The 13,466-nt window shown below is 39.6% G+C and overlaps 1 protein-coding gene and 1 pseudogene across 1 annotated transcript in view; both read right to left on the reverse strand.

Annotated features, from left to right (window-relative positions):
- The window catches only part of LOC104831811, a 39,658-nt pseudogene extending 38,016 nt beyond the window's left edge, over positions 1 to 1,642 (reverse strand).
- A 57-nt stretch (positions 1,643 to 1,699) lies between these two features.
- Positions 1,700 to 13,466, reverse strand: part of RBM11 (RNA binding motif protein 11) — a 12,184-nt gene continuing 417 nt past the window's right edge. Inside the window, exons 2-7 of the mRNA XM_010567633.1 lie at positions 9,464 to 9,626; positions 8,467 to 8,545; positions 7,611 to 7,704; positions 5,395 to 5,564; positions 4,105 to 4,195; positions 1,700 to 1,978 (exon numbers count right to left, since the gene is read on the reverse strand). Coding sequence (XP_010565935.1) covers positions 1,700 to 1,978; positions 4,105 to 4,195; positions 5,395 to 5,564; positions 7,611 to 7,704; positions 8,467 to 8,545; positions 9,464 to 9,626 — 876 coding nt within the window. The remainder of the gene's footprint in view (positions 1,979 to 4,104; positions 4,196 to 5,394; positions 5,565 to 7,610; positions 7,705 to 8,466; positions 8,546 to 9,463; positions 9,627 to 13,466) is intronic.

The raw sequence follows: 13,466 nt of genomic DNA on the forward strand, positions 1-13,466 counted from the left end.
GCCTAATTTGGCCTTTTATACCCCATTGTCTAAAAATGTCTACTGTAACAAGAACATTGTGCTTAGTTATGAAAATATTGATGTTTTAAATAATGCCATTAGATAACGTATAAAATGGCTGTTACTATGTATAAACAATACTCCACAAAATACTTGAATATGACCTCTAAAAGTTATAAACTTTGATCTTTGTACAAAAAGCTAACAGCTTAGGCTCAGGCTCAAGCCAGAATGATGGTGTGGAATGTAAGTGTGTGCTCTATAATTCCGTGAGCATCAATGAACATCAACAACCAGTTTATTAAATTCTCACCTGCTAAACCAGGAATATGTTAATTTACTGAAGAAAAAAACATTCTCTTCAGGGCTACGTTTCTGTTTAAAAAAGAAAAAAGGATCAATGTTACTTGAAAGACTGAAGAAGAAGTTGGGTTTGGTTTTTTTCTTTTACTAAACATGTAGTTTTTAGGAGCTATTTAATTCTGAGCTATAAGGTCTATACTTATACTTCTTTGTTACCTTCTCCCACCAATATGCTCTAACACAAGGTGTGAAGAATGAAAGAGATCTACAGTCTCATGACTTACTAGAATAACTTAACTTGCTGTAACAAGATATTAACCACCACCTTAGCTTGATTTTACACTGTTTACACATACCCTAGAGGATGATCACACCAACAGTAAAGCATAGGACTTGGACTTTATGATCTTTATGGGTTCCTTTCAACTTGAGATATTCTATGATTCTACGTCCAATACAAGCAAACCTTCCTTAAATCTTTGACAACTAAAATCCTGCAGATTTTTTTTCCCCCATTTGAAAACCTAGCTATTGGAAGTTACCAACTGCTAATACCTAAAGAACAGCAAACTCCTTTCTAACTAAAGATGCAGTTACAGTTCTTTTCGGTAGGTGGTGTAAAAAACCCACCTATTAAAAATGTATGCTGCCGGTGCTCTGAAATCCTGTATATTTTCCACGATTTTCCTTGTACTTTCAGTGAAAAGCCAAATGATTAAATGATAATCCAAGAAACAAATACGCAACAAATATGTGTGCCCTCCTCCAACAAACACATCTGCTTGTGCATCTACTCACCCTTCGCTATCAGACATAAGTGTTTGCCTTGGGCCATTACGATTTACACCCATACAGCACTGTTGCAACTATTGCCTTTTACTATTGAAGAACACAGTAGAAGTCTTGGTCACAAATATTCCCTGCTTAAATCCTGCTCCTATTCCTATCTGTGGCAAAGCTCCCATTCCCTTAAGAAGAGAATGATAAGAAATATTGAACAAACCCCTGCCCTAAAAATTATTCCCCCCTCATAAATTCAAAGGATGCAGCCCAGGACATATCAGTTGTCTTTTTTTTTTTTTTTCCCCACACACAGACCCAGCACGGATCCTACATGAAATCCGATCAGGTTTAAAGCAAGCCCCCGCGGAGCCCCCGCGGCTGCCCCGGGCGGCTCCCTCCCGGGGCAGCAGCAGGCCCTGGCGGGGAGGTACCCCGCCCTCAGCCCCGCCAATAACGCCTCCCCCCCGCTCGGCCGTCCGCTGCGCTGTGTCACCGTCTTCCCGGTGGGACTCGGGCGCTCGTAGAAGCCGCCCCGCTGCCCGCGGGAGGCGGCCATGGCTTCTTCCCGAGGCGGGCGCGCCGAAGGGCCTCTCCGAGCTGCCGGCGGAGACCGTTAACGGCCGCCCCGCGCGCGAGGGGAGAGGCGTCGGAGGCGGGACGCGGCCGCCGGAGGAGCAGGTGCGGGCGGGGGGGGCGGTGCCTCAGCTGCAGCCGCAGCTTGGATCCCGTGAGGCCCCTCCGATTCCCCAGCCCCGCCGGGCCCGAGAGGAGGCCCCCGGTAGCTCTGCCGGCCCGGCCCGGCCCCAGAGCTTGTGGTGAAATGCACTTTGTGCCCTAAAACGCGACCTGCAGCCGCCGAGGGCACCGTCTGCCTCTGATTCTTGTCTGGTTGCTGTCATTTAATGACAGGCGGGACGGACGTGTGTTGTACTAGTGGGCAGCACTCGAGTAAAATTGAGAGGGCAGGCAAGGGAACGGTGTGTGGTGGGGCATGTGCATCCTATCTTGTGACCAAACGTATAAAAAACTTTTTTTTTTTTTTAACCAGCTCATAGCAGGATCTGTGCTACCAGAAGTTTATTAGTGCATCAGAAAATGACAAATGACAACAGTACTTTTGTCTTAGAGTTGGGCCCACAGAGCAGGCTGTTTGTGACAGGAGCTGTGTCTCCCACTTAAATCAGAGCGCTGCAGTGCTGTTGCTGCTGAACAGATAGATCCAACTTAAAATGCTTTAGGATAAAACTTAGAAAGCACATGCTCGCTGTTGACAGAACTACTCCACCTGGGACTGGCAGCTGGAAATCCCGCATGTCTCGAACCAGGCTGCTGCAGCACCAGGCACTCCAGCAGGTTGCATACCAGATAAGCAAGTTTTGATCTTTGTTACTTCTCAATGCTTCCTAGTTTTGCTTTTTGGAGACTTCATACAGCTTGCTTACTAGTATTTAAATGTAAAGGTAGGTAGGAAGGAAGCTATAATAGCAACTTCCACTGCTGTGGTTTTTTCAGAGCATAAAAGTTTTTCCAAAAGTTAATAGAAATCAGTATCTTGATTTTACTCTATAGTTAATACGGCACCTCCCCTTTGACCCTTGTTGACCTGGCACATTGCCACCTTAAATGCGAATGCATCACTGACTGCAGCGATACTGATTTCTCCAGAGTTTGTGAGATTGTAATGGAAATAACTATGCACTGCATTCCATACAATAAAATACAGAGAAACAAATCTAAATGCAAGACCTATGTGACAGCAGGGAACACAAGGTCTTGTGGCCAGCCAGTAGAATGGGAAGTGAAAGACCAGGACAAAATAACAATAATTTAGAATCAGAACTAACATAGAAATCATTCATTTCATATTCATGAAGAATTTTTAAAAGTGACTGAAACAGATAAAGGGTTGAAGTAATATTTGGTCAAGGCCAAACTCAAGTGGTTTTTGTTTCCAGTATTTTATTTCCTCAACATGGTGACAATGTAATCAAAGTATCAATGAGACCCTGACTAAAGGGATGTCTTAAGTTAATAGGTGTACAAAAGAAATTTAGTTATGGCTAAAGTAATTTTAGCACATTCCCACATGCCTAGCTTTTCTTCTTTTAACACATTGATGAGTTTTAGGTAAGCGGATATTGAGAGGTGTTAAAATCCTTACCTCCCTCAGGAAAAAAAAAGACTGGGAAGAAAGAGGGTGAGAAAAATTACTTCTTTAGAAGAACTGTATGGATATTTTATCAGCCATATGCAATATGATCTTCCTTGACATTCCTTTTGTAGAGTATAATTGCATAGAACAGATTATTTTATCTATCCACTGGGGAAGTCTGATAAGGACACATTAGGATAGACCTGACTAAGCTTCTCTTTCTGCAGGCTAACTCTGATTTGGGGATCCGTTTCCTCTTTTGTCTGATGAACTTCACTTCTAACTTAAATTAACGTTAACATATTCTTCCTCTACTTGATTATATTTACATTTCTTTAACACAGGGAACAGGTTTAAAGAAATCCAGTGTATTTTACTTGTTAACTTTTGCCATTATTGTGGCAACTATTGTGATCAGCGACTTACTGCTATAATGTCAGCAGTATCTTCCAACAGAAGTTAGATTACATCTACATAGCTTAGTCCTAAAGTTACTGGGGGGGGAGGGGGAAATAATCAAAAAGATAAAGTGGCAAGTGTTTGTATGGAAGAGGGAGAAAGGGAAAGGGATTGGGCAGATGTAGCAAGTTTCTTAAAACATAAGGCATAAATCTTATTTAAGACACAAACCTTTGTTATGCAAGTTCTTTCTAGAGAAGGTTGAATTTGGTTGCTAATGACATTTCAAGGGTGCCATACTGTGGTGTCTCTTAGGCTAAAGAAGTAATCCCTTTGGGAAGTTAAAAACAGTTCTTGAGAAAATGATTTTATTAGCTGTGATTTATCTTATCAGACAAAAGAGAAATCGTTGCAAGCTAAACATTCTTCCATTTCTGAAACTCATTTGGGCTTGTAAAACACATTACCTTCAAATCAGTAAACTTGGATATTCTTTCAATACCAGTGTAAGGATGAAAAGTAATCCTTTCAAGCAACCCAACATTATAACCAAGAAAACTGAGTTTAATAAAAACAAAATCCTTTTTTACTGTCAGGTTAAATTTGAAGCCTATTACTAGTCTCAACATACGACTTAACTTTAAGCAATATTAAACAGCTGAAGATTAAGGGTTTTGCTTTCTCATATAATAGGATCTTAAAAGTGTTTCACCTGTACTTGTATAAGACAGTACCACTGTATCTGTCTATAGGTTGTTGGTGGCAGTTGTGAAAGATAGAAAATAGGTCATTTGACTACTTTGATTCATCACGATATGAGACGGTTTATTCTTCCTCTGCTACACAATGGAAAAACTTTTCTTCTTAAGAGGTAGTACTAACTCCACTGATTCATGCTTTTGTGCTATTAATTAGATGAGATACCCATTAAATTTTTCATCCATTTGTTACAATGAACATTTAGATTCTCAAATAAGTGAACAATACACTAGAGTAACTTTATAGATATAAAGATGCATATATATGCAAGTAGTTCTAGTCAGTACATAACTGCAGCCATAAAGTAGATACATTCATTTGAGTATTGATACATATGTAAGTCTTGTAGTTAGTGCAAATGCCCATGTTTTACTTCAAATTTACTACTGGAAAAAACCAGTTTCAATAACCATACAAGGTGATCCTAACTGAAAGTAACAACAGAGCTAAATCAGAAAAGAGGAGAAGTTATAGGTGTTGATACTTCAGTGACAAGCACGTCTCTGAAGTGACACTTCGGATTTCTAGCCTGCTCGCTTCAATGGCTCCAAAAAATTCTTACACCATACACAAAAATACATCCCATAAGTGATGAAAGTGATGCATATGCTTCATGAGTGGCTGAAATTATGTATTTTCATAAAGTTTCTATATTAGTGAAATAATAGCCTTCCATGATTCTTGGGGAGGGGGGAGAAATCAACTAGGTTTTTACCTTTATTAGGAAAGCTTTATCTTCTTAAGTGTTTCCTATACCTTAAATAGTACTTTCCTCTTTAAATAGGTTGAGATTAAATGAAGTATCAGTATACTTTATGCACAACACATTTCAAAAATAATATGAAACTTGAACATTTTTTTAATAAAGTGCAAAGATGAAAGATTTAATCTCTCTCAAATAAAAATAACAAATTTAATTTAAAAAAAAAGATGAAACCAGTTAACAGTATTAATGCGTCTTTTTCTTGGCTTTGTGCTTCTTGTATTTTTGGTCATGCTTTCTTTGTTTCTTTTTGTCATCCTCAATACTAGTGTCACCGTCACAACTTTGCTCTTCTCTCTTTCTTTTAGAGGTGCTTTTATTCACCTGGTGCACTTCACAGTCACTTGAATGTGGCAGGGCCAATTCAAAAGAACTCTGTGCAGATTTAAAATTTGCAGCTTGATTCTGATAGAGAGAAAAGGATAAATTTGAAGGCAGTGGTGGAGTCATCTGATAGTAAGGAAACTGTTGACCCATTGGACTCTGTACTGTGTACTGCTGTGCTAAAAAATGGTTCGTCTAGAGAAATAGAAACTTGAGTTGTTAACACTGTAAGGAGAAAGTTCTGAGGAGTTTAATTTTGCATGCATTACAGCTTCTACAATAAAACTACTGATAAATTATAAAATAACATAACAGAACATTTGAGAGTAAAGCTCATATTTTATTATATCAACTAGTATAGTTGGAAAAAGTAGACATTCATGGCAAGGTTAGAACAGAGACATAATCTGATTTAAGATTAAACTGCCAGTTAGTCTTTGTGTAAGGTAATCAACATGGCATTCCTTTCATTTTTACATCTATGTATGTTACAAACATTTGTAACTGCAGTGCTTATTGTTAATGTAAAGACATGCACATCTGCAATTTTTTTTAACCTGGTTTAACTAATTTTAAAGTTAATGTGGAACAAAGCATTCCAACAAGGTATAGTGAATCCCTAGATCAAAGCACTTGGAACAACACAGTTGCCCAGCTTCTTGCTACAGTCCCTGAAGTATCCCAAGAGTCCTTCTCATACAAAATGCACAGCCCAAATACAGAAATAGAGCTACAAAGGTCAGAAAAGAGTAGCTTTCTACTGACTGGCAGTAACCAGAAAAATTAGGGGGAGCATGTCCGAGTATGTTATATGTGCAAACAGACTCCAAGTGAGTAACCTGCCTGGCTCACCCAAATAAAGGTGAGGTAGATACATGAAGTTGTACACGTGACGAGGTCGCTTCCTGCTGAAGCTGCAACAAACTGTCATTGGAGGCACACTGCAATACCATCCCTTCTAGCAAACAGAAAATGGGATGAAGTTGGTCATGCGTGCTGGTCTGCTGAGTTTGGTCTCTCGGTGTTTACATACTGCATTGTTACTGAGCTGTGGGTTCATAAGCAAGCATAGCGGGGGAGATAGTACACTCCCAAGCCTTCCAACCACAATGGAGGGGATGGGAAGGTTTCTGCAAGCACCAGCTCTTCTGAGGGCACAGCCTGGTACGAGGGGAGGCAGGCCGCCAGTGCATCTGTGCAACAGGGAACAGACCCCCTCCATTCTCCTGCTCAGATTGCAGCTAGCAAGAGTCATCTACCCAGACTTCACCCCTTCTACAGTTACAAAGGGCTGGCCATTCCCCAGTCAGACTGGGTGGCAGCAATACTGTCCACAGTTGGTACCTCACATTAAATACTGGGTTTCTTCACTCCTACCAATCCATACTGATCAGATTCAGAAGCTCCATGATGTGTTTGGTGAGTAGGGCTTGGCCCACACGTTGCCATCTGAAAAGACCCGTTCCCTTGCCTTGTGGAATGGCTCAGATAAAAGAGATTAGGACAAGAATGGCCCTGTGCACCAGAGTCTGTTAGAGGGGAAGTGGAATATGGGTTCTCACTGTCTAGTGCTGTGAAAGTAAATCATGAATATGAGAACTGCAGGGGCATGTGAAGGTTCAGGCCAGAAACCCTCAAACTGTTGTTGCCCGAACTTGGGCAGTGGTGATTTGTTGGGCAAGTTTTAGGCTTGGCTTTAGGACATTTCAAGCTTTTGTTGGGCATTTCTGAATTGAGTAGAAGAGCTAAGAAGTTCCGACTGAATTAACTATATATGGAGAAGCTATTGCTTGCATGTTTGTAATTTTACTAGGTTAGCTTGTGTCACCAAGGGGATTTGATCTGGAGCACAGTACAGGAAAGACCTCTCTTTGTAGACTGACATTTTTAGCCTCCCTAAGCTATATACCTTTAAGACACTCCTGCAGTAAGAAAATGGTTTCATTTGGTAGATCCTCTGTTATTATAGTACCTTAAAGTGCTAAAATGAACAGACCTAATACAGTCAAAGTTAGCAGCCTAAACCACATTTTAAGACATTAAATAAGCACTGTGTTTGCAGAAAAGCAGAATACATCCAACTTCATAAAAAAGGTCCCAAATTTTTAACTTTTAACGCAAACTCACCATCTTTTGAAAGCCTGAGTATTCATGAGGTAAACTATTGTTCATTGGAAAAGGAGTAACAGGAAATGGAGGATTTCCATAAGGCTCTTGATACCTAGAAAAAACAAGCAAACATACAGATTCGAGACATCCACCATATACCGCTTACCAGAGTGCTGAGACTTAACTCTTGGGCTACAATGAGTATATCCAAGAGGAGAACTGAGATATTAACAACTGCTTCCATGAAAAAAAACCCTGATAAAACAAGGAAAATACACCCAAAGGCTCAATTAATGAGTAATCTTCCCGTGTACTTAAGTGCAGATGCAGAATAGTTCTGGATTTCACCACAGGAGTTTAGCTTCCACAGAGAGTTCTGTCACATTTGTAACTAAAAATGTTGAAATATTGAAAAATGCTGCATCTGGGGTATTCAGACTTCCATTGTAACAGGTTTATAACCTGTGCATTCATATGTGCATGACAGCTGCTTGTACATATAGACACAAAAAATACAGATATAAACTCAGTGGGGTTTATAAAGATTATCTCCATTGTCAGATTTTTTTCCCCTAAGAACTGCAAACATTGTTACTACAAACACCGTATTTCAGTATTTTCTCATAGTCCTTTATCTTGCAGAAACAAATAAAGAATGGAAAATTCAGGCTAACTGAACCTCTGGCAAGCTAAACAACCAAACATTAAAATTAACTACAGCCCACTGCAAGTCATCAGTAAGGATGCAATTAAAGCATGCAACAGCTGTTTTAACAAAAAGCCTGAAGATTGCTCTACCACATGAACTGATTTTCTTAATAAGATTTTTAAAAAATTACAATCATACGGTTCATTCACAGGTGTTTTTTGTTACCTATACAAAGGTGAATATAAGTCAGTATGGTTCTCAAAACCATGCGTAGGGCTGTTTAGTTCTGGTGAGCGAGAACTCCCTGTAAATAAGACAAGAACATAATGAATATTCATAACTGAATATTCAATTAACAAGTCAAAAACACAGAAAGTGTTCTGTGTCATCTGTAGTGTGCTATTATATCTAAGGTAGTATACAAAGATAAGCTGCCATTTTATGGCAGATAATCTATAGCATCACTTTACTGCTTGAAAATGTTCATTTATCATTTATTCACTTACAGAAGCATAAATCAAGGCTATTGAAGTAATCAAGAACACAATAATTCCCACTCAGTTACAGACACAGGAGATGCTTCTGGTTTTAGGAACCTCAGCCATTCTACTTAAACCCAGCAACTGCTCTGTACAGCCTTTGAAGTAAGGAGTGGCACAGTGCATAGTAGGAACATGAGTCCTTAATATTTGGGTTGCAAATGCTGCCTGCATTAGCTTTCTAGGTGGTTTATTTTCATAAACATAAAACTAAGAATGTGACCGATTTGACTATATTCTTTGGACTACAATCCCTTCCACTTAAAACGACAGCTCTGGTAACTCTCTGGCTTTAGTATAAAAACTATCAAACAGCTTGATAGTTGCTGCACTTACTGAATCAACTTTTCCTGCCAGACTGCAAGTTAAAGTCACACCATGATTCCTAACTGTAATCTGGCATGAAAACCTATGTTACTATGTTTTCCATACAGTGTGGTCTGAGCTGACTTGCAGGTTATGCTGTTCTGAACCAACCTATTGTATTATCTTAGTAAACAAAAAATAGAAAGACTGAATCCTTCCCTACGTAAAAGCCACAAGTTTTTGTTTCTTAAAAAAAAAAGGACTGTAATTTGTTCCAACTATAAATTGTCATCTTTGTAAAAGACTGTAGGAGTCAAAAATAGTCATTAAAAAAAAAATATTTACAAAGACTTAATCATTGAGACTACTAAACATACCAAGCCGACACTGCACTTTAATTGGCCTTCCATACAAACGTATTCCATTCAGCAAAGCTATTGCATAAGGCACTGATTCTTTGTGCTTAAAGCAGACAAATCCAAAAGACTTAGTTTTTCCTTCTTTGTCCTTACACATCGTCACATCAGTTAATGGTCCGGCCTGAAAGAAATTTGTATTATTTTATCAGAGAAATTAACAGTGACATTTCATTCTGAGTACTTCATGATGTATATTCTGCCATTTTCAGAAACAGTGTACATTTCTTAGTATAAGAATCTCTACTTCATTTTGAAAATGTCTCTCCACATTCCCCAAGCTGAAATTCTGAGCCTTCTACAAACAAAAATCAGCTCCATGAAACGTTAAAAGAGAACCAAGCATCAGTCCATGGGTGATGTCTAGTCTTTAACAATCAGATTTTTTAAATTATATTTAAAATATGATGATAGGTGCTGCAAGGAGGAAGACTGATCTGCTGACTCCACAGCAAGAGTTATGTTATGTCTGTACAGCTGCTAGTACAACTATTACAGAGGTTTTTTGCACAGCTAACATAACTAAGCAAACTGATAACATCAGCTACGTAAAAGTGACCTACTCCATTAATATGCTTCTATTTTACTCACGCTTGAATTCCTAAAACAGGCAGCATCAACACTGTCAGAAAGCAAACCTGAATAGAGAGTAGTGCTTCTGGAACGACCACAAAAGAGAGTTTTCTGTAACCCTCATCACAACTGCACGGCAAGGAATCAAGAGACCCTATCATCTCATCAGAGATAACGTACTGTTTCTGCTCAATACACACCCCCATCCCCCTCCCCAAAAAAACCAAACCCCACCAACAAAACCAAACCCCGAACTACACCCTTTGGCTGAAGTATCTTCATTGAAAAGTTCCATTTCTGCCTACACATACCATTTTAATCCTTGCATAGTACTTCTAGAACCAAATTAATGCAGTGATATTCCCATAAATACTGGTTCCATTTTCAAAGAAACTGTCCAAACTACGCATCTATATGGCTGATTTAGGACAGTGAAAAGAAGTGGCCAAACAGCAGTCTCCTGCCACAGCTCAGGAGTGTTAAGGATGCAACAGCTTAACTTTAGGAGGATATAATAACCAGATGATGAATGAAGTGAATGTAAGTTACAAAAAATTCCATCACTAAAAAAATTACTGAATGTCTAAATTACTGTAGTAGATGGAGTATTCCTTGTTCTGAATCAAAAAATAGCACTCATCGGTAGAACTGGCTTCCACTACTACTACTGATACAATATGTACTTTTCAGCAAAAGTTGCTCTGAAGTCATCTATAGCTTCAGGCAAACACAAGTTAACTCATAACAGCTCTACAGCAATTAAACTGCATAAACAGTTAAAAATTCAAAATAAACACACAGCATATGCTTAGATGAAGAAATTAAGCCATAGAAAGTAATATACTTTATTATTCTGCATTTTCAATGATTACTGTCAAACAACAAATCTGCAATTTGTCTACTATAAGTGATGAGGTGGAGCCATCTCCCTTATTATACCCTCCATGTTGTCAGACTGAGGATATTAAGGATTGTCATCTGTGATAATAATATCTGATTGCTTTATGCTTTTGCCAGCTGTGTATAAACTAATCCTCAATTAAATAAGTGTTTTTGCTGAAAAATGAAACTCCCCTACACCCAACCCTGGTGAAAGTAGGGGGATGTCATATAGACAAACACAAAGGATCAAAAATAACATACCATTTTTTATTATTGGTGCAGAAGGTGATCAGGCAGTAAAGCAACAGATACTACCTAGGTTGTCCTGTGCAGGGAATCTTCAAAATGCTGATCTCGTCTTTCCAAATATCTTGAAGTTCGGTGGGGGTTTGGGGGGTTTGTTTTGGGGGGGGGGGTGGTTTTTTTTGTTGTGTTTGTGTGTTTTTGGTGGGGGGGGGGGGGCGGGGTGTTGTTTGTTTTTAAAAAATGGATTTCAGTAAGATTCTGAACATGTTTATTTTTGCTTGACTTGGCTCCTTAAGGCATTTTTGTTGTTCTGCACTACACCGCAGTTTTTAAAAAAAGTATATCTATCCAGTCTTGTGATTATTATTTGCCTAGCAAGGAGGATCTGGTTCTTCAAGAACTAGAAGCAACAAACTCAAGTCCTTTGCAGATCAGTCTTTTAAATATGTAGTCTTCCTGTTCATAAATAAAAATATTAATAGTTTAGAAGTAATAATAGATACTTGCTCGTAATTTGATGGGGTAAAAGCTACAGGTCAGGAGAGCATCTTTAGGACTATGCCATGGCAGGAATATTGAACTGTATACTTTCCAAAAAAGGACAATACTGCAATGAGAAGCATATGCTGTTGCAGCAAAAGACAGAGAAACTTGAGTGAGAACAAGATGAAGAGAAGGAAAAAGGTAAGTAGGTGTTATTGGGATGACCTAAAGACCCAGATAAAAGTCAGCAGTTGGATGACTGCTGCAGATTATGCAGGGCAGTCATGCAAAACTACATTCTGAGAGCATACACTTATTTTTATCACTTTTGTACCAGAATTTGTATGGTATTATTCCTGTCCCTGGTAAGATAAGTTTAGGTTTTCTTAACCTAACATTTACAGTTAAACAGCAGACTACTGTTTAGTATTGACAACAGGTAGGAATACTGCATAGAAAATAAGGAAAAAAGGAAAAAAAAAAAAGAAGAAACAACTGTTTCTTAGCTAATTTTAGGGAAAAGTTAAAAACTGAAGGTTAGGAAGAGATGGGAACCGCTAAAAACCCAAAAGGCTAGAATATACCAAACAAAGAGGCCTTCCAATGCAAATGGGGTAGCATGCTGAGGTCTTCCCTAGTTAACAAGTATCAAATTACTCAGTAGAATAAAACTGGTAAGTAGAAATAGTTCTGATTAGCAAATGAAATAGCAAGAGAACAGATGATTCTGCCCACCTCTTTTTTTGCAAACTCACCAGAAGGAAGCAAGGTTCATTCTTAGACTGGGGGAAATGAGTGGATTGGTAGAAGCAAGTTTATCACCATGCTGTTAAACTGGCGATAAACTGTCCAGTCAGAGTCCGGGACCTTTTAGCTTGACAGAGGCTGACTGGATCATGCCAGGAGGAAAAAAAAACCCAAAACACAAAACAAACACACCATAAACAAATTCAGGAAAAGCCCATAATCAGCAGCTATTATCAATCCACCTTGAAATTTGATGCTTGCATTAGTGACAAAATGCTCCCTCCTCCTCTCCATATCTTGCCCCCTCTTTTCCTTACTCCTTTCATGTTAACAAGCCTGGCTTAGCCAGAGACGTTGCCCATGTGAGACCAAAACTGAAGCCAAGTCAGTGTCCTAATACTTTCTGTCTTTGCCATTTTCTTTCTTCCTTGGCATGCCTTATTTCCAAAGAAAGAGAATTAAGCCCAGCTTTGAAACGGGTCCAGCTACTTAGTATTTTCCCACCACGTCCCTGAAAATCCCACCGATGGAGCTTTTAATATCTCCTCAAGCATTAAAATGTAAAACGTTTTGATATAAAGGCCATTTATAGGTGGGAGTCCAGAGCCCCACCTGCAGATCATTCCTATTGCCTCTCGCACTCTGCTAACAGTTTCAGCCTTGCTCCACACATTTTCGGGTTTTACACTAATTTTTCTTAATTAAACCATTGATCAAAAATGGATTGCTCAGAATATTTTAAAAAGAGCGTAAAAAAGATTTTTCCTCGGGGATTTTAGAAAGCATCTTTAAGTGACTTCCTCACTAACTTGGTGCCCATCTGCGGCACCGAAACTTGCACACCCGGGAGGAGGCGAAACCGAGGAACGGAGGGGAGACGGGCGGGACGGGCACGGCTCCTGGCCGCAGCGCGCCCAGGGTCACGGAGCCACAGCGGCGGCCGCGAACGGGCGAGATACAAAGCGGGCTCCTGTCCCCGCGGACCGCCGGGCGCGGAGGCCTGCGGGCGGCAGGCACCGGCCGCCGCACCCCG

This window comes from Haliaeetus leucocephalus, unplaced genomic scaffold (genome assembly GCF_000737465.1).
Source record: "Haliaeetus leucocephalus isolate CR32 unplaced genomic scaffold, Haliaeetus_leucocephalus-4.0 Scaffold228, whole genome shotgun sequence".
NCBI lineage: Eukaryota > Metazoa > Chordata > Aves > Accipitriformes > Accipitridae > Haliaeetus > Haliaeetus leucocephalus.